At 28.3% G+C, this 22329-nt stretch overlaps 2 protein-coding genes and 1 pseudogene across 2 annotated transcripts; 1 reads left to right on the top strand and 2 right to left on the bottom strand.

Annotated features, from left to right (window-relative positions):
* Window positions 1–878: 878 nt before the first annotated feature.
* LOC101245958 (stearoyl-[acyl-carrier-protein] 9-desaturase 6, chloroplastic-like) lies at window positions 879–2377 on the bottom strand (annotated as a pseudogene).
* Window positions 2378–6867: 4490 nt separating this feature from the next.
* On the top strand, window positions 6868–7344 carry LOC101257672 (agamous-like MADS-box protein AGL29). The gene has a single exon (XM_004241112.4). The coding sequence runs from the start codon at window positions 6868–6870 to the stop codon at window positions 7342–7344; it is 477 nt and encodes a 158-aa protein (XP_004241160.3).
* A 2900-nt stretch (window positions 7345–10244) lies between these two features.
* Window positions 10245–11759, bottom strand: LOC101257379 (stearoyl-[acyl-carrier-protein] 9-desaturase 6, chloroplastic-like). Its single transcript, XM_004241111.5, has 2 exons — window positions 11055–11759; window positions 10245–10910 (listed from the first exon to the last, which is right to left on the bottom strand). Exons 1-2 carry the CDS (start codon window positions 11637–11639, stop codon window positions 10356–10358), a joined length of 1140 nt encoding a protein of 379 aa, XP_004241159.1. The 5' UTR covers window positions 11640–11759; the 3' UTR covers window positions 10245–10355.
* Between the last annotated feature and the right edge of the window lie 10570 nt (window positions 11760–22329).

Genomic DNA, 22329 nt, shown 5'->3' with positions numbered 1-22329 from the left:
GTAAAAAGACTACGAAACAACAAGTAAGACACATAATAATATTTACGTTTGAAACTTTCTTGTTCAAGGAAGAAAATATAACGTGTTGTCACATAGGATTTCTTCAACAATTTCACTAAATCACAGAATAAAATTTCCAGATAATAACCTCTTGCAACCTAAAAATTAAATTTTTAATCCCTTACCTAATAATATATCGGATTGATGCGTATCTGGTTCTTAATCACGATTGTAAAATTCAGAATAAACACACGAGTTAAAAGAAGTCTTAAAACAAAATGAACCAAGCCTTTCTCATTTTAGTGTTCTTGCGAAATTTTCTTGCACTTTGTAGCTAGTTTCAATTTTTTTGTAGTGATTATAGGTGAAAATGAGTGATTTCAGTGGTTGCAAAAATTGTTTTAAATTTCCATCTTTTAAGCAAAAACTGACAAAAGTATGTAGTTTCTAACAAATATATAGGTGCTTTTGATTTTTTAATGATAAGATTATTCAAATAGAAAATTCATATTTACTAAAATGATTTATTTTAATCAGTTACATATTATTGTTCTCCTCACTAAACTCTATTTAGTAAGAAGTATATATGTCTCAAAATAAGTTTATTTTACCGGCTTAGCCAAAAAGATTATAGTGAAAGGATAATTAAACTTTTTTTTTTTTTTTTACATTTTTATGACCAGAGGCAGACCCATTTGTATGGATAGAGATGCATGTGCGGTCGTTAATTTTGAGGAAAAAAATTTATTTTTAAGTGACAGTGCCCTATGGAAAGCATAGGATAACACTTGGTACTGCTAGTAAGGCCAGTGCATCCGCTCCCGGGACCTAGGTTACATTAATTAAATTGCTAGATAAGAGATTCAAACACATGATAATTCAGTAAAACAAACACACCTTGACCTTTGAATGTTCCGCTAATGCTTAAATTAAGATAATATTCATGCGTCTAGAATCTTCATATCTTGGGTTTACCGAAAGCAATTCATCTAATTAAGCGTTCACTTGTTTGTTAAAGATCCAACTAAACTTGACTTGACGTGGCTCTATTTTCTTGACTCTATTTTCCAACTTCCTAACCTTGAGTGGAAGTCGACACACATAATCCTGTGCACGCCTTGCCTCGCCACTCAACCCTTGAAGTTTTTCCAATTCTCATCGTGTTATAAAAAATTCTAATATTTCAACATAATGACGAGATGCGTAGATTCCTTGCCTTTCAACAATGGAAGAGAAGTGCTCAAATATATTTGGATCTTGCCCATCATACATGAGATGCATCGGCATTACGATCTTCTTCTTCATCATGTTTGCAATAGCCAGCATAGTCGCATTTGGATCCACTTCTAACAACTTGTCAACAATTCTTGTGTAGGCATGTTCGTGACGCTTCTCATCCGCGGCAATGGCTCCACACATACGTGCTAGCATGGGGTCTCCTCCTTGTGTAGCTAGCCTAGCCATATTTCCATGTGACGAATACGTGGCTCGCTCTTGAAATGATGTGTACACAAATCCCAAATACGGATTGTTCTCTAGTCTGATGTCCTAAACAAAAGAATACGTTGCATGCAACCGTTGATTACATAATTGAATATTTTGGAAAAATAAAAAAGGGAGATGAATATATCATGACTAAAAAAAACATATAATTCACAATTCCAGAATAAGCCTTACCATTCCAGCTCCAATTAAGTATTGTAGTGTCTTGTCAACCATCAACATGTCTACTCTCCCTGAAAGATAAAGATAGGTCCGCAGCAAATCGCCATGTCGATTCTCCTCAGCTGTCCACGCCCGTGTCCATATTGCCCATGGACATGGACTGCATCCAGTCTCATCACCTACCCCATCTAATGTATTAATCGCGTCTCATAAGTAGGCAAAGCATCCTCAGTTAACATATTACCCACAAGCATAACAAAGTACTCATCCGAAAGCCCTGAAGCTCTATGCCTTATGGCCCGAACCTCTTCCTCGAATTGTTCGGGCCCTTGAGATGGGTCAGGGAGAAACTCAATGGGCTGCCTACATTTCTCTACGGGCTTGAGGAAGGGGAGGACGTTTTCAGAAACCCAAGGTTCTAATGACTTAAAGATCTCCAATTTTTCTGGTGGCATTGAGTGAGTAACCTGGTGACGAGATGTGGATGAAGCCACCGCGTAGGGCGGAGATAACCTCTGCAACGAGGTGGTTTTGCCACGGAGCATGGTGGTTGTAGGGAGAGGTGAGGCCCATACAATCGATGGGATGTTGAATTGGGAGAAACTTGTAGTCTGCATGACTAATACAAAGTTTAATGATAGAGTGGGCAAAATTGTTTACAAGGAAATCTTATTTATATAGTTTATTTAGCCACTAGCTAACCTAAGTCCTAATTCATAAATGACACACAAAAAAAAAAGTTAAGCTACTTTATAGTTTCTATAATTTTTTTATTTTTATTTTGAGGATGTGATTCTCTAGTGCTTTTTTATTAAGCTTCAATTATCCTTTTTTTCATTTCTTTAGTTTTTCATGTACATGGTTTTCTCTCTTTTTTCTTTTGTTTCTTATCTTATAAATATTTGACATCATCATCTCTTCTTAAAATTCAAGATAGGAAGGGATCTTCTCTAGATTTTATCTTTTTTGTGTAATGTGACTAGAAATGGCCCAATAAGCAATTGTCAGATAGATCAAAATTTTACAAACAGCTAAGATAGAAAATATAATAGGCCTCCTTAACTATTGTTTTACTATTTATGAATTACAGCTATAATTTAAATATTTATTATGTTTATGATTCGTGTAATTCGGCCTATTTATAGTTAATTATACAAAAAAATCTGTTTAATTATATCTAAGAGCATTAATTGAGGGCTATTCATGGTTTGAGCAACTTTCACGTATATTAAACACAAAAATCATATCTCTATATTATATTTATAGTTTGTATAATTGCGCTACGTAGCAAACTTTAAATTTGTTATGACTCTTTCTATATATATATATATATATATACAAAAGAAACAATTGTATAATATGTTTTGATATACATATACAAAAAAATCAATTGTATAATTTGTGTTTGTGTAAAGCGAGAAAGAGAGAAAGATAAAAGAAATTAAACTGGATAGGGAAAGATCGTATTTGTATAATCATAAGGTATAAAACAAAAATATTTGTGTTTGTATTTGTATATACAAATTTCTTTCGCTTTATACAAACACAAACGCAATGTATATATTTGTGTTTGTATAAAGTGAGAGAGACGAGTGAGAGTAGCGAGCGAGATCAGGAAGAGTGGCAAGCGAAATCTGGAAGAGGAGAAAGAGGAAAATGAAATATATGTATATCTACAATTTTCTCCCGCTTTATACAAATACAATATGTGTAAAGCCACAACAAGGACGGGAGATAACCTCCGTGATGAGGTGGTTTTGCGACAGTGTACGGTGGTTGCAGGGGGAGGTGACGCCCGTACAATCGATGGAATGTTGAATTGGGAAAAACTTGTATTTGCATTAAAAAATGATGTAACTTTACTCTTCTATCTTTATTTAATTTTCTTGAAATTCAAGTTTTTAATCAATGAATGTGAATTAATTTATTTTGATTAATTAATTTAACCAAGAAACATGAATCATTTACTTAATTTTTTAAGTTTCAAATGAATGTTTTCAATGTTAATAACTACAAGGGTAAAAAAGAAATAATATTTTAATTTATGCATTGATTTTATGAAATGACAGCTATTATGGATCATTTATTGAATAGAATGACATATAAAGTGTAAGGGAGGGAGTATATAATTTGATGATTTTTTAAATGATTGCCCTAATTCATAATTAACGCAGAGAAAAAAAGGTGTAGCTACTCTATAGTTCCATGATTATCTGTAATTTAATTTGGGCCAGAAACTTTAAGATAGATACGATGGATCATACTTTAAGAAAAAAGAATTAATGTCAAAATTTTATAATAAGTCCACTAATCTCATAATAATTTAACGTGAAACTTTTTCAATATTTTAACAGATAAGCTTTAATCATGAGTCCGAAGTTTAAAGGGTAAAAAATGTTAACATAAATTCTAAAACGGTATATATGAAATTTCTTTTTAACCAAAAGGGCAAAATCGCTCGCGAAGTAGCGATTTTGTCCATTGAAAAAAGCAAAATCGCTGCTATAGCAGCGATTTTATTAAATTTGATTTTTTTTAAAAAATAAAATTAAAACAAAATCGCTCCCGAGGGAGCGATTTTCAATTTTCAAAATTTTTTTTTATACCTTTTTAAGTAAGTCGCTGCATAAGCAGCGACATTACCTTAATTTTTTTTTTTTGCTATTTTTATTTAAAAAAGTTTAAATGAAAAAAATACTTTTTATAAATTACATTGCTGCAATTTTTAATTATTTCTTTTTTAATTTTTAAAAATTAAATCACTAAAAAAAATTTGATTTAAAATAAAGCAGCGATTTATTTATTTTTTTTAAAAATAATAATTAAAAATCATTGCCTTGGCAGCTATTTGATTTAAAAAATTGATTTAAATTTTTTTTATTAAAAAAAACAAAAAATATTAATTAAAAAAAATTATACACAAGTCGCTGCCTAAGCAGCGACATATCAAAAAAATATTAAAAAAAGATTTTTATTTTGAAAATCGCTCCCGAGGGAGCGATTTTGTTATAATTTTTTTTTTTTAAAAAAAAAAAGCAAATTTAACAAATCGCTGCTATAGCAGCGATTTTGCTTTTTTCAGTGGACAAAATCGCTATTTCGCGAGCGATTTTGCCCTTTTGATTAAAAAGAAATTTCATATACCGTTTTGAAATTTTTGTTAACATTTTTTACCCTTTAGGCTCCGCCGTATCATTTCTTTAGTTTCTCATGTACACGGTTTTCTCTCTTTTTCTTTAGTTTTTTTATGTTTCCTATGGTTCTCTCTCTTTTTCTCTTATGTTACAAATGTTGACACTCCCCTTTTAAAATTAAGGACGAAATATAACAACTTTTTTCTAAATATTAATTTTGTCCACATCTTTCATGTGTAAAATAAAAAGGGGAAAATTATTATAATCATATTTTTAAAAAATTATATCATTTGAAAAAAAATTATAAAAATATCTATTTATATTCTCAAATATTTCACTTTATGTGATGTATCGAGAGTTTTTGGAATGATATCCAAAATCCATCAAATATTAAAAGAATTGTAATTTCAAAAAAAGATAAAGTAAAATATAGTTCATTCATAATATTACTAGATTTGTGTAAAATTTCTTACAAGCCCAATAAGCAACTCGGAGAGACAATTAAAAAGGAAATTTTTTTAAATAATAATATTTTAATATTTAATGGATCCTCATAGCAGAATTTTTAATATTTATTAAAGATGACAATATTTTAATTTGTTATATTGTTAATTTATGTATTCTTGTTATTTGTTTAATTTGAAAAAAATACAATTAGTGAATAACATAAGGAAGAAAATCAAGGAAAATAATATTTCAAATAAGGTAATTTTTAAATTTAAACCAACAAAGTTATCATAATTAATAATCATAATTTTGTATAACTTTAAGTCGATCTAGATTTTTTTTCACTACACTCATGCTCTTTTCATCTTTTATTTTTGAGATTAAAATTTACAAAATTCATTTCCTATTATATGTGTTTGGTTCCACAATTGATATGATTTCTGTCTCCCTTAAACCTAAAATTTTAGATATTAATTTTTAACTCTCCATTGAAAATAATCAATCTATGTCGAGTTGAAGTCTATTGATTTAAGATTTTTGCTGGCAGATTTTAGAATGAATATAGAATAAAAAATACAAATTTATTGGCATACAAATTGAGATTGAAATACAAAGTGATCACAAAAAATTGAAAACTTGTTAGCATATTTTAGAATTGGCTTAAGACATCAACATACACTTAAAGTTATTCGTATTATTCATTTACATAACTCAACTGAGACTTGTATTTATTAAACACCCTCCCAAATTAGATTGATACCACTTGAATACTTTTTTGCCTAGCTGGCACTTTGAATGTGAGTCACGGCTATTGAGCGCGTGAAAGCATTATTTTCTTACAATTTTTTAAAATAAAAAAAGTGTTTTGTAGTCTTCACTATGCCCGTTGCTCCTCAACGGCTATGTGATTTATTTTACAGCTAATTGTATTCATATTTGTTAACTTCAACATGATATTTCATTATATAATTTCCTTTTATATCATTGCATCATTAATTTATTTCCCATTTAAGTTAATCTTTGAATCTTATTCAAGTCAACGTCTATTTAATGTTGATGCATATAAATAAATTCAAGTTTACTTTAGATTTGAAATTACTTTAATTTGTAATTTATGTCATTTCTAATTAAAATTAAATATTTTTATTGTCTATTTGATAATTAATTTATGCAAAATATTAAGATATTTCCTATTATAGATCACTTTCTGATTTATTTTTGTTAATATATTGTTTGTTTATTATACAAAAACTTTTTTTAAAAAAACAAAATGGAGTCATTTTGTCTTTTTAAAATCATTTTCATATTTTCTAACTTTAACTTATTCAGTAATGTATTAAAATATTTGATTAAAAATTATATTTTAATGTGGTGAATATACAAAATATATTTACAGAATTTCCTTATTTTCTCTATGATGAAAATATTATTTTTATTTATGTTATTTCACTAAAAAAATCAATTAATATATCATTTAATAAGAAATTGTGTATATAAATAGGTGCAATGTCATCTTTTTATAAGCATCATTTGTTGAAAAACGTTTCATTTAGGCATGGAGAGAAAAAAAACTAAAGGACGTCAAAAGATACCAATGAAAAAAATTGAAAATAAGGATTCGATGTTTGCTTCATTTACAAAGCGTCGTGAGGGTTTGTATAAAAAATCTAGCAAACTCGCTACAGAATACAATGTTGACATTGGAATAATGATGATTTCTGCTACTGGTAAGCCTCATTCCTTTTTTCACCCAACATTTGATGCAGTTATTTCTCGTTTTCAGAATCATGATATGCAGTTTGGTGAAAGGACAAATCTAGAGGCAAATGATGCTAGAAATGAAGTGAATCAACTCAAAACTAGGCTTGAAGAACTTGATGTCAGAGAAGACATTGCGATTGCTAAGAAAAATTCTTATGAACAAATGGAAGAAACAAGACAAAAAGGTTGGTGGGAGTCGACTGAGCAGCTCAATGCAGATGAAGTGTTCATATTTGAAACTTGGTTGAATGAAACTAGTTCTAACTTACACCATCGTTTAAATCAATTAGAAATTGAAGCTTCATCCTCAATGAGACATGAATCTTTTGGAGTGTGAAATTTGAAATGTTCAAATTGCAAATGATTCACCCTAAATTATCACTTATGGATATATTTGGGAAGACTCTAGTAACTCTAAATCTATATTAATAATGTTGTGTTTTTTAAAATTTATTTCAATAATGCTACAAACATGTATCTGATATGTTTTTCATTAATAATATATTGATATGGTTAGTGTGGATTATTATTTATGAGAAAAAAATTTCATGTGTTGTTTAGAAATAATATATATATCGATAGAATTTATCTAACTGCATAAAATTGACATTAAATTTCAATTAAACATCTCAACTAAAATTTATTTATTTTAAGCACAACAAATAAGACTTGACAATGTCATTTCAACATGTTTTATTAAGTCGGCACATTTCAACATGTTTTACTAAATCGGCACATTTCAACACGTTTTACTAGGAATGACAATGGGGCAAGGCGAATGTAGAGCAGAGTGGGTGGGATGCGGTGCAAATTGATGTGGGCAATATATAAACTAATGCAGAATGGGGAAGATTGTGGAGACATATGATTTTATGATGGCTCAAATTTAAGTTTAATTGTTTACCTATTATAAGAGTGATACAACATTATTTATTAAGATAATTTTTATAAAGCTACTAAAATATTCAAGATAGTAAATCAAAATGGTTCAATAAAGAATATACAATTTCTTATATATTTTCTAGTGATCTCTAAAAATAAATTTATTTTCATTAATTTTATTTTAGAATCAAACTTATCTAGAAAAATAAAATATTTAAAAATTTATGCGGTACGGTTAGGAGTAGGGTGGGACGGATTGAAAATGAAAAAAATTGTTATGTGGGACATGGATATTAAAAAATATGTGGGTTAAGTTCAAAGAATATTTTTCCGATTAATAATAGAAATAAAATAAGGAGGGCCATAAAAGAATATTTATTTTTCTTCTTTACTTCAAAACAATTCTGTCTTTTCTTGAGTCCAGAACCTAAATAAGTCACAAAGAAATAAAAGTGACTAAAATAAGTCACTATTTTAAGAAGTAAATAAAATAGGCTTAGTGGAAGAAAAAATTCCACTTTATTCCATATTCTAAATGTTTTCCGTTAGTCCCATAATGTATATAGTTTAATATATAACGAAATTATTTATTACACTTTATAAAGTATAAGTTTTTCTTACACTTTAAAGTGGAAGAAAATTTTACACTTTATAAATTGGAAGAAAAAAATATGTTTTACAAAGAGAAATATATATTTAACAAAGCTTTTGACAGATAAAAGAGAATATTGTTGACAAGTTTTAGGCTCCTTTCCAACATAAATTTCAAGTGTTATTAACTTGATTTGATTTATGTAGTCATTTGAAACCCTCAAAAAGTATGTCAACAATTCATCATTCTAAATAATCTACTCTCCATAATGTACTTGTCCTTGTGATAAAAATGTAATAGAAAATTTTTCGACTATAATCAAATTATAGTCAATACTATTTATACGCACTCTTTTATAAATTGATGAAAGAAATTTATGATATCGAACATTAATTGAATATTTAGCAATGTGTTTGAGATGACAGTTATAATAAATAGTATTTTCACCATCCCATTAAATCAAAAACTCTAACTTTGGGGGTAAAAGTTACTTTTTTGTGATTGAAATGAAGAAAATAGAAAACTAAAGATGTTGAAGGTGCTATGTTTGAATGTCCTTAAATAGAGTTTAGAGGAGTTTTTTGAATAAAACATAAAAACACATAATGTAATATTTTTTTTCTTTTTTTATGATATGTCAAATCAATATAATTGTATGACAAACACGGCAGAAGGTTCATGAAGCTTCAAAACGTGAAACATAATTTTTTCTTACACTTTGCAAAATATAATAAATAGTTTCGTAATATATTAAAATATACACGTTATGAGACTAACGAAAAACGTCTAGAATATTATATAAAGTGGAGTTTTATCTTTCATTAAGTCTAATTTAGTTACTTCCCAAAATAATGACTTATTTTGATCACTTTTATCTTTTTGTGATTCCGAACTCTCTTTTCTCTCGACTGTTGTTCTCTTTATTTTTTTTTAACTCGTATTCTCTTTTTTCTCCCTCATCTCAGTAGTGATTACTATACAAAAGTTCTCCTTCTAATTTTATACCAACAAAACCGTAAAAAATTATATGGAACCAAAAAAAAAGGGCACAATTTTTTAATTTTATGCGAAAAGAACTGCATAACATTCTATTAGCAGTGGAGAGATGTTCTTATACTGAAAATATGTATGTTATATCTTCTATGATTTATTTATTTATTTATGAAAATAATTAATTTTTTTGAGTCGAAATTTAAATTGTTGTTATTAAAAACTTTCTTTTAATATTTTTACTAATTTTTTTACTCTATATTTTTTTTGTGTGTCTTGTATGATCCAAATCAAATGAACAACAACACTATTTATACTAGAAGAAATAGCAACGAATAGGAAGATAAATATTGTAGTAAATCAAAAAATTAATTGCCTTAAGAATTTACATAGGTTACGAGGTATAACGGATGATAATGGAAATTGAATAAAAAGAAATTAGTGGTCATGCATAGTTGACCACCTTCTGCCACTAACAGTAACTTCCAATGGATCAACATTTTGTAACCATAAATTAAAGGTAAGGGCATTGATTCACAAGTGAGTAATTAGGCAGTAATGCCATAGATTGCAGCAATCAAAATGGATACTAGTCCTCCAGTGGCAACAATTGTAATGTCATAACTCCCATTTACTCTAACGAATATTTACTATGACAATTTTAATAATAAACAAATATTAAAATGCTCAAAAAATCAACAAAAATATATAAGATAGGAGTCTGGCCAAATCCCCATACTATATAAAAAATGGCTTCCTTTGACAAATGGTTCACAACTAAAGATGCAAATATATAAAGGTTCTAATTAAGCTATCACAAATTAATATTAAAAATCTGTGTAAATTAAGGTTTTTATATATTTATTTCAAGTCAATTCATCTAACTAAGCGTTCACTTGTTTGTTAAAGATCCAACTAAACTTGACTTGACGTGGCTCTATTTTCTTGACTCTATTTTCCAACTTCCTAACCCTGAGTGGAAGTCGACACACATAATCCTGTGCACGCCTTGCCTCGCCACTCAACCCTTGAAGTTTTTCCAATTCCCATCGTGTTATAAAAAATTCTAATATTTCAGCATAATGACGAGATGTGTAGATTCCTTGCCTTTCAATAATGGAAGAGAAGTGCTCAAATATATTTGGATCTTGCCCATCATACATGAGATGCATCGGCATTACGATCTTCATCTTCATCATGTGTGCAATAGCTAGCATAGTCGCATTTGGATCCACTTCTAACAACTTGTCAACGATTCTTGTGTAGGCATGTTCGTGACGCTTCTCATCCGCGGCAATGGCTCCACACATACGTGCTAGCATGGGGTCTCCTCCTTGTGTAGCTAGCCTAGCCATATTTCCATGTGACGAACACGTGGCTCGCTCTTGAAATGACGTGTACACAAATCCCAAATACGGATTGTTCTCTAGTCTGATGTCCTAAACAAAAGAATACGTTGCATGCAACCGTTGATTACATAATTGAATATTTTGGAAAAACAAAAAAGGGAGATGAATATATCATGACTAAAAAAACCACATAATTCACAATTATATATATAAAGAGAAATTCAGAAGCCTTACTACTCCAGCTCCAATCAAGTATTGTAGTGTCTTGTCAACCATCAACATGTCCACTCTCCCTGAAAGATAAAGATAGGTCCTTAGCAAATCGCCATGTCGATTCTCCTCTGCTGTCCATGCCCGTGTCCATATTGCCCATGGACACGGGCTTGATCCAGTCTCATCGCGTACTCCATCTAACGTATTAATCATGGTTTGATAAGTAGGCAAAGCATCCTCAGTTAGCATATTACCCACAAGCATGACAAAGTACTCATCTGAAAGCCCTAAAACTCGTTGCCTTAGGGCCCGAACCTCTTCCTCGAATTGTTCGGGCCCTTGAGATGGGTCAGGGAGAAACTCAATGGGCTGCCAACATTTCTCTACGGGCTTGAGGAAGGGGAGGATGTTTTCGGAAACCCAAGGTTCTAATGACCTGAAGATTTCCAATTTCTCTGGTGGCATTGAGTGAGTAACCTGGTGGCGTGATGGAGAAGTTATGGTGGGTGAAGCCACCGCGAGGACCGGAGATAACCTCCGTGATGAGGTGGTTTTGCGACAGAGTATCGATGGAAGGTTGAATTGGGAGAAATTTGTAGTCTGCATGACTAAAAGAAAATTAAATAAAAAGGGTTATTAGATGAGTGACAAATATTGCTTTCAAGGATATCCTATTTATATGGATGGATATATAGTTTGTTGATTATTTTAATCGAAAGTTTAGTTTATAAGGTTTTTCAATTTTTTGTTTTTTTGCTTTGTTATTCTTTTATTTTTTTATGTTTTAAAAGTGAAGTATCAAAAGCACACTTAAATTATTTCCTATTTTTAATTTGAGAAAATTAAAAAAATCTCTTGAACTTGGCAGCACAATTTATTTTAGCATTTAAACGCGTTTTAATACCCTCTTTAACATTTTTAAAATGATCTTTTTTAAGCCTAATATCATAATACCGCAAGTGTATTACACACGCGTCATATTATTGCCACATCAATGTCATGTCAGCGTCACATTGAAAATTATTTAAATTTTGAGTATTTTAATTCTGTTTGTTTATTTTTGTTTATACAATTTTAGAAAGGAATAGAAAAAATGAGAACTAATCCAAGATTATAAAAATAAAATCAAACTCTAACGAATTCAAGACTAGGAAACATTCAATTTAAAACACATAGTCAAAATAAATAAACAGTGCAAATTAAATAACTAATTTGAGATAAAGAAATTGTAAATTTTTTATCAAAAAATGCTTCAAGTTCATCATAATCAACAAACTCTTCCATAAGTAAGATCTTGAAGCAACAATAAGTTGTAAGTTTTTTCATTTTTTCAGATTCATCACTTCTAAGGATAAGCAAGAATAATTTGAAATGAAGGAATAGGTGAAGGTGTTTCGAAGAAAAAGAAGAAAGAAGGTGGCAGAGAGGGAAACTTGAAGAAAGGGGTGAGCCAAGTTTGGTGGTGGCGGGGTTCGAAATAGGAGAAAGAGGGGTGCGGGTGGGGGTTCGAAGAATGAAAGGCTGGGGTTGTTGGTGGATAAAGGTGGTGGGTGGTGGGTGGTGGGTGGTGGGGTGTGAGTAACATAAAACCTTATTGGTTGGGGAAAACAGGGCCTATTTTTATTTTGTTTTATTTTCTTACATTTTCACTCGCTTTTTATTTTTCATTTATCACACTAGCTTTTGTGGTGGATTTTACTTCACTTGGAATGAAATTAGGAGGATAAATTATTATTTATAAAGAAAGTTAAAGTACTAACAGTAAATTTAGCGGCCAAATTCAGGGATTTTTTTATTTTCTCTTTTAAATATCATAATTAAACTATGAGTGTGTGTTATATTGCATTTCATTGATAAAAATTAAATTAACTATTAATATTTATTAAAATTTAAAAATATTAAAAATATTTTTTTTTACTCTACTCCACCACTTCTTCCCCCTCTAGTACCTCCGACACTCCCTCCCCCCTCCAATTTTCAGAAAATCTTACTTCAACCCTTCAATAATTTAAATGTAACTTTTTACGCTTCACTTTTTTTCTTTTTTATCAATATGTAAAACCATTTCTTTTTTTGGTTAAAAGGGATGGTTAATATATGTGTAAACAATACGGCACAAGTTAAGTTTGATTCGTGAGCCCCTTGTCGTAGGGTCCACCAATATTAAGTTTTGGGCCACATTTCGACGCTTTTTCGTCCGGAATTGTTTGTCATATTCCGTTTATCAAAAGTTAATACTATATTAATTAATATTATAAACAAAAAAAATATTCTAAAATTATATGAAAAACACTATAAATTACAATTTTTTGCATGTTAGTTAAAGTTTTTATAATTTGACTCTAAAAATAGAAATCATGACAAACAATACCGACGGAGGGAGTAGTAATGTTAACAAAAGAAACCTTCCTAAAATATACAGTCCCTTGGTTGTCAGACACCCATTCCTAATAGGTATACTCCACTGGGATTGTGAAAAAGCATAATATATAATTATGCCTTTTAATTTGGTTTCGAATTATATTTATGTCCTTTAATTTAGGATGTGCACAAGTAGACACTTAAATTTATATAAAGTTAAATAAATAAACACACGTGTCTTACATGTCATTTTTTGTCCTACGTGGTAACCTACGTTTATTGTGCCGTGTAGGACTCATGTGTTTATTTATTTAAAAGTTGGATAATTAAAGTGTCTGGTTGTGCATTATGAAAGTTGGAGGTCAAAGTTAAAATTTAAAGCCAAGTTTAGGGTTCAAAACTTCCCTTCGCAGTCCCTTTCACAGTTCATATAATACATAAACATGATCCGTGATTTGAAATTAACGAATAATTATGACCTTCAACTTTAAATGTGCACGAGTAGGCACTTGAATTATTATAAAATTGAATAAGTAGATACAAGTGTATTACATGACCTAATAGACCTAGGATGTCATGTAGGATACAAAATATTCATGCAGCATGTCATGTAGGGTTGTTTATGGTTATGATTAAAAAATCAAACCGATTAAAAAAAACTGATATTTGGTTTGATTTGATTAGGTTTGATTTTAATTTTGAAAATCGATAGTAGTTGGTTTTGATTTTACTAAAAAAATAACTGCAAAAATAACCAAATCGAATCGATAAATTATATATATAAATCTTACAATTATTTACATAATATTCATAAATAAAATATAAATAATTTTTAAAATTTTAACTTAAGTTTTTAACTTTACTATTTTCTCAAGTTTAAAACTTAAATTTTAGTCTATATATAACAATCATAAGTCCAAGTCCATCAAAATTAATTATTTCCATATCTTTCCTAATATAGTTACATCTTCTCTTAATTGAATAACTTTTTTCGTATAATGATAACTTTAATATTGTTTAATGCTTAATTGAACTAACAAAGTTATTCAATGGATTGCGCATGTACTAGGTGTTTGTGTCTATCAAGATACATATGTCCTCAAAAATTGTTACTTTAAAACTGAAATAACCAAAAAAACTGAATCAAAATGAACTTAACTGTCAACAACTAAATTGACGGTTATTTTTTTCGTTTGGTTTGGTTCGATTTAAGATATTTTAAAAATCGACTAGATTGGTTTGGTTTTGATTTTAATTAATAATTGATTCAAATCGAATCACGAACACCCCTATTGTCATGCCGGACGAATGTATTCATTTGCTTAATTTTATATAAATTTAAGTGTTTATTTATGCATATCCAAAATTAAAAATTATAATTGTCATTTGTCAGTTGATATCAAATTAAAGATCGTATTTATGTATTATACCTTACCGGTCTAACTGACACTCTCTATTCTCCTGAGTCGGTTGGTGTTCTGTTAGAAAAACTGTCAGCAAATATTTATTTTACAATAACATGCCCACCTATATTACATTACAATTTACAATATAGAATAAATGCCAATTAATCACCCAAACTACCATACTCAATCCTCCGCCCCAACCAAGCCCAAATATTTATTTTACAATAAGATGCCCACCTACCAATTGAAAGAACTAAAAATTACATTAGGAGGCCTATACGTGTGTCATACCAATTATAAAGAGCTATAAGTTACATAATAATTAGTAGACATGTATTTATGTCATATTTATTGATTCTTATACGAATTTTTATTTTAGATTTCAATATAGGTATTTCTAAGTACATAATTAGTAGACATGTATTTATGTCATATTTATTGATTCTTATACGAATTTTTATTTTAGATTTCAATATAAGTATATCTAAGTACATGTACTTTTTATACAAGATACTTTGAAATAGGGATAGAGACGAGCAAGAAACGATATAGTTTATGTATTCCAAACACATATGAATTACTAGATTCTCCAGAGACACTTTGAAATAGGGATACATAAGGAGATAGGAGAAAGACGAGATAGAGAGTCATATATAAATATATATGAATCAACTTTGATATTGTATATTTGAAATAAATTACACCTAATTTGATCCTATGTATATGAGATACATGTCGTAGACAGTGAAGTTTTATTGATGAATTCATATTAAATTTGGAATTAAATCTTAAATTTATGATACGTTGATTAAGTTAAATTGTTGGTTAATAAAATCGAAATATTTAAGTTAAAATTATATGACTTAATCAAAGTCCAAATTACATTAGGGACAATCCGTTAAGTTGACAAGACGAGTCATTGCTCTTCAATGATAATCAACAAATTAAGTCTTCCGCATAAGTATTCATCTCCAAATGTTGAGTTGCAAGTCATGTTTCATTAATTCAAAAACAAAGTAAGCTCTTGAGTTGACAATCATAAATCGAAAAATCATGAAATTACATCTTTTTTAATAAATTTCATAAAGATTATAACATTCACATAAATTATTGAAATATATATAGATATTATGGTTTGTTATTGTTTTCTTTTCTTGATTATAATATTTAAAGAACGAAACTTAGTCGCTTGCATACCAAAAGCTTAAACTATGATAAGTTTTTAAATATTAAAAACTTATAAAAAGAAAAATAATTTGCTTCTAGATTAATGAAATTTGTATTGTTTATCTATTTTTTTAATTATTATTTTTTACAATATACCTTTAATGCCAATTAATAACCCAAACTTTAATAGACCATCCTCCAACCCAAACCACCTTAAAGTCCAACAAGAAAATTTCTCAACGGTCAAACAAAAACCACCAACAAAGTCATAAAAGGCATAAGCTGAACCTAATAGTTGGTCTAAAAATATATGTATCTAATACAATCCAAAAGGTGTTTGCCACCTTATCTAAATCTTCACTTCTAGAAGGCTCAACCACAAGACATCAGACAGGGCGATAATGTGTAGGTCAAAGGCTGAGAGATAGGGTCATATGAGTGGATTTGATTTAAATTCGAGATATTAAATTGTGTTGAAATAGAAATTATATTGGGTCATGACGAATTATATTAATTTTTGATTCAAATGGACTAAAATAGGGTCGGATCATGATCCATTCAATTTGACTCACTTGATCTCAATAATTATAACATATTATTTATTTTTATAACTTTAATTTGAATTTCAACTCAAGACAATAAGAAAAAAGTTATAAATAGGGGATAAATTCTAATAGATATAAAATAGATTGTAATTCATACCGTTAATATGGGAACATACATTATACCTATATAAATAAAAAATATTAAAATCGAGTGAAATTGAAGATCAAATTGACTCAACTGAGAATTTTTCTAAAATAGGTTAAAACTTAAATATATTAAAATGATCCAATTCAAATTATCTCAACTCCAATCCATAAAACTTTAAACTGATTAAAAAAATAACAAATCGAAAATGTCTCTCAAGCAAGTAACGAATCTATTGAGCCTTAAGGCCCTTCATACTGAAATTTGCTAGTAACCTTATTTAGATCAGTATTTACTCTCTTCCTTCCGTATAATTAGTTGATCATCTTATTAAAATTAGTTATCTCATATTATATGTTAAGTTTACTTAAATTAAGAAAATATTAATTATTATTTTTTATATTATTCTTGTAATTAATTTTTTTTTTGAAAGTGTTCACATTAATTTGCATGATTCTCAAAAAAAATTTACTAAGGGTAAATTGATGAAATTATTTTTTTATTTATAATTTTATAAGCATTATAAAATATAAAAAATAAAAAATAATCAACAAATAAAAGAAATATTTAATATTCTACGAATTTCTTAAATGCCAGGAAAGAGAAAAATAATATTATTGCTATACGTTATGCTAAAATTGCAATATCCTATAAAGTTACTATATATAGACATCAACTACTACCTCCATCCACATTCAATTCGCATAATTTCCCTTCTTACACATTCAATTCGCATAATTTCCTTTGTTAGAGTTAAATAATTAATAATAATTTTGATTAATAATTTTAAATATTATATTAATATATAAAATTATTTTTTAATTTTTAATACATTTTGTATAGTTTTAAATATTTACATTTTAAAAAAAAATATCGAATAAATTAATCAAGTTTAACTTAAAAAATTAATTAAATTAACTTTCGAAAAGCGTAACATGACAATTAAAAGTGTACAGAGAAATTACTTTTACAAGATCTCGCAAAATTATAATTCATCTATTAAGGCAATTTTGTATCCTATGTAATAGTAATATTATTTTTCTCGCATAATGCGTCCCTAATTATACTTTACTAAAAAGGAATCACATTTTTATAATTAGGAGCGATTTAATTTCAATTTGAATTTTTTTTATTTTTAATAAAATAATTTGTGGTCATATAACATTTAAAAATAATTTTAAATCATAATTTTAATTTTCTTTTAAAAGAATAAAAAAAACTTTCTTTTATATAACCAAATGATTCTTTTTATATATTCAAATGATATTAATTAAAATGAAACAAAAGTAATTGATAGCTCGGAGGGTAAAGGCCATAAAGCATCGGAAGTTTTAGGCCCCTAGCTTTTCAGGGTCAACATTACTTATCTTACATTCATTACTAATAAGTAATACCCATACTTATTTCATTTTTATTTTAAATAATTATATATATTATCATTTTTTAATATTTTATGTTATACATTATCATTTTTAATATTTTATGTCACATATTATAAAAGATATAATCAATATACATATTTCTTACAATAAGAATCGATTAATTATTTTTATATTAAAATTCTAAAATTAGTACTTTAATTAAAAACAAATATATTTCCCTCATAAACTATGAGGTAGGATAAAACTCAAACACTAACTTTTCCTCTTCCTCTTCCTCTTCCTTTCCTTTGAAGAGTCAAATTTATTGAGAAGAAACACTAGTTAAATATGGATGCTCTATGGCTTGTCAATACACATATCAAATTCTTAGTCCTTGATTTTCTTACTCTTAAATCAATTTCTCACAAATTCACCTTTTTTTTTTTTGTCACAAGGAGAGATACCTCTCGCGCACATAGATTCTGTATATTGTTGTAAGCAGAGATTTTGAATTCGATATATTTATCAAATTCGACATCGGTAATAATATTAGTTGCATAACTTGTATACCGTAGATCCACCAAGAAACTTTGCATTACTTCTCCTGTCGGATTTAGGCACAGTGAACAAAAACATCGCTGCGATGAGATGTCTTGACCAACCATGAATGTAATCAGAAAGTTTCAATAAGCGGAGATTTACACATGTTATTATTGATGCATATGATACATTATTGAGATATGATTATATATATCTAGTTTTTATCAGTGTATCTTATTATATGTGTATGTATTATTAAAAATTCTACACGTGTATTTAACATAATATTTTTTGTCATGTATACAAGTTCTTATCATATGTATATGCTCTTCTATTGTGTATCTTAATATTATCATATATATATATATATATATATATATATATTTATCATATATATATATATATATATATATATATATGTTGTAATTACAATCATATTTATATGAGATATATATTTTAGATATAACGTATGAAGTTGATTCTTGATACATCAAATATACATATAAAAGATACATCAAATAAAATTAGACCATATAAATTGATACTTCTATGATACATATGAATGTACTGATATCCAAGTGTTTAAATGGTTGGATACATTATATATTGACAATAAATACATCAAACTATTGAATTTATTATTTTAAGAGTAACAAAGTGAAACTAATCAAACTACATGACCACGATATACACTTTTTTATTAATAACATAATAAAATGAAATTAATCAAACATAAATATAATCCTTGATTTTCGCTCATGCTAAGAGATACAATTAAGGGAAAATTGTATATGATAACAAACTATTAGTTCCAATTAAATTACATAATCACAGTTTGATTTAATTATAACCCCTAGCAAACTGTTGTCACTCGCCTCTCTCCCTAGGTTTCTCGTTTACCAGTCTCTCCCTCGCCTCTCTTGCGTTTATACAAACACAAATGTATAAAATGCGTTTGTGTTTGTATAAAGCGAGAGAAAACTGTATATACAAGTACGACTACATACACTATAGTCCTATAAACTTATAGGTATACAAATACAGATCTTATCCTACCCAGTTCTCTTTCGTCTTTGTCTTTTTCTCGCTTTATACAAACACATATAATACAAATTACAATGCATAATTTATTTTGTATAAAGCGCGATCGAGAGATTTGATATACAAATGTTTTATTTGGATTCAATTCATACAAATTCAAATTTTATGCAGATATGCAAACACATAAAATTAAATTGAGAGGCTGTCAACTATTTATACAAACGACAAGCTATTATCAATTTATACAAGTAGCCTACTGGCGAAATTATACAAATCTGAAGCATTGCCAGCGAGTTATACAATCTGATGCTCCATAGCAAAAATAAAGTTTGTTATGGAACACAATTATACAAACTATAACTATAACATACAAATATGATTTTTATGTTGTTATATGTAAAAATTGCTCAGATCTCAATAACTCCTCTAATTGAGGAATTCTGTTAAAAAAATCAATTTAAATAAATAAAATTTGTATCTTAATTTTAAAATTTGACAGATACATACATCTCGCGACTATATGTGTTTTTAATAAATATAAAGGAAAATAAAAAAATAAGACATTTTTTATATTAGACGGAAAGATAACCGTTTGATGAAAAAAAAGAGAAGAAGAATGACATTGGCTGAAAAAAGATAAATGCGATTACATGATTGTGTGCGTATGTAATATATGATATCGTATAAATAGTGTATAATAGTGAATAAAAGATGTATATTGAGTTAGATTTTTTTTTCTCAATTTCAACAGCTCAACCTTTTTTCTTTTTTTTTTTTGTTTTTTTTTTTTGGTTTTTTGAAATGTTCAATGTAAGTGAGTTACTCTCAACCTTTTGGGTTTTTTTGTTTTTTGAAATCTTCGTGTTTGTGGTATGTGAAGTTTTAAAATTTAAGCCCTCTATGATAAATTTCAATAGACATTGGTCAAATCTCCCTCTAAACAATTCAAATTTTAAAAATTATTTCCTAAAATTAGTTTAACAAAAGAGAAAGACGTGTTTCTCAAACTAATGAATGATCGTTCAGGTTGAAACTCACACTCCGAATAATCTAAGTATTAAACTTGTTTAAAAATTATATATATATATATATGTGTATGTAATGCTACTTAGTGTTCCCTCCGTCCACTATTGTTTTCAGGTATACTAAAAATACTTGTCCAAAATTAATTATCAATTAAACAATCAAAAAACAATATATCACCTTTTTCCAATTCTGTCCTTAATAATTACATAACTACTTATCTCAAAAAGAAGTTATTTTAAAGTTACAAGACTACTTTAATATGAAAAAAATTATTTTTACCGTTTCTAAATAGTACAAACTATTTTAATAATGATTAGTAGTAGAGTTATATTAATTAATTTGCGCCTTATATTAATTTTTTTTTAAAGGCTGTGCCATGATAAATCATCATTGATGTAGATGTTATTCATATACAAGGAACAAATTGAATAGGAAAGCAAAGAAAATCAAACATTTGAAGGTTATAAATTTATCACATTCTTTTTCTTTATTTTAAACAGAATCATGATTTGATGATCTTCAACATGGCTAGTTGTGACCATAAACTAGAAAAAGTTAATAAGAATGTCCAGCTTCAAGATCAGAAGGAGTTGTTTCTGCTGAAATTTTAGCTTTTAACTCTTTCCTTTTCGTGACAATGTCATCATCTACATGACAATCTCCCTCCACTGATACCTCCGCTTCTCCATGAGACCCTTTAACTATATTTTCCTTAACTCTCATATTTTTATCAACATGTTTGACTTCTATTTCTTCAACCATTGTCGTCTTCTTCTTTAAGTAGCAGCGTAGCGCTAGCAAAGCCATGCATAACAAAATAAAACAGAATATTGGGAACACAATAATCATGATGATGTAATGTGTGAAATTGGAAGCCATTGATTGATTAGTTATGAAATTTAATGTGTTGGAGTTGATATTTTGTGAGAATTTGGATGAAGGTATTGAAATGAGGAGGATAGAGATTTTAGCTAGTTACTTATAGGTATATGTGGGATTAATTAATTAACACAAAGTGTACTCTTCTTGTGTGTAATATATAATTGCTTCCAAGATACCAAAGACTTGACCCTCATGTCAAGGGTTGGTGACTTAATATTGAGATTTTGATTGCAGTGGAAAACACTACTGCTTTGCTTTGTTATGTATAAGAAACTAGATATTAAAAAAGTGTACCATAGATAATATACCTTTAATTTTCATCTTCAACAACAACAACGATGAATGGGATAATTATTTTTTTCTTTATTTTGTTGAATTTGTACCAAATAATGTGATGAATTTTTCAAGAATACACCGATGATCTTCATCAAAGTGAAAATCATATCGTGGTATCATATTTTCTGTGTCTTCTTTTATGATTACTTAACGCATGATTGATGAAGAAAAAGATGAAGAAAATAAAATTAAAAGATTATACTACTAAAAAGAAAGACTGAAAAAATGGAAATGAACATGCAACATCTCGATAGATGATTGATATTTATAGATAAATAAGTCATAAAAATAGTTAAAAGAGAATTGAAAAGACATGTTATTTAAGTAGAAAATGTCAAGAGATGGGTATTTTGTAACTCATTTCATACGATTACAATATTAAATATGATTGAATTTTATAGTGAAAAGAACAAAAAAAAAGACAAAAAAAACAAAACAAATGAAGACCATATAGAGATGCCACATCAACGGTTTTGGACTCAAATT

Source organism: Solanum lycopersicum, chromosome 6 (assembly GCF_036512215.1).
Source record: "Solanum lycopersicum chromosome 6, SLM_r2.1".
Classification (NCBI taxonomy): Eukaryota; Viridiplantae; Streptophyta; class Magnoliopsida; order Solanales; family Solanaceae; genus Solanum; species Solanum lycopersicum.
This window is presented reverse-complemented; position numbering and strand designations above follow the sequence as displayed.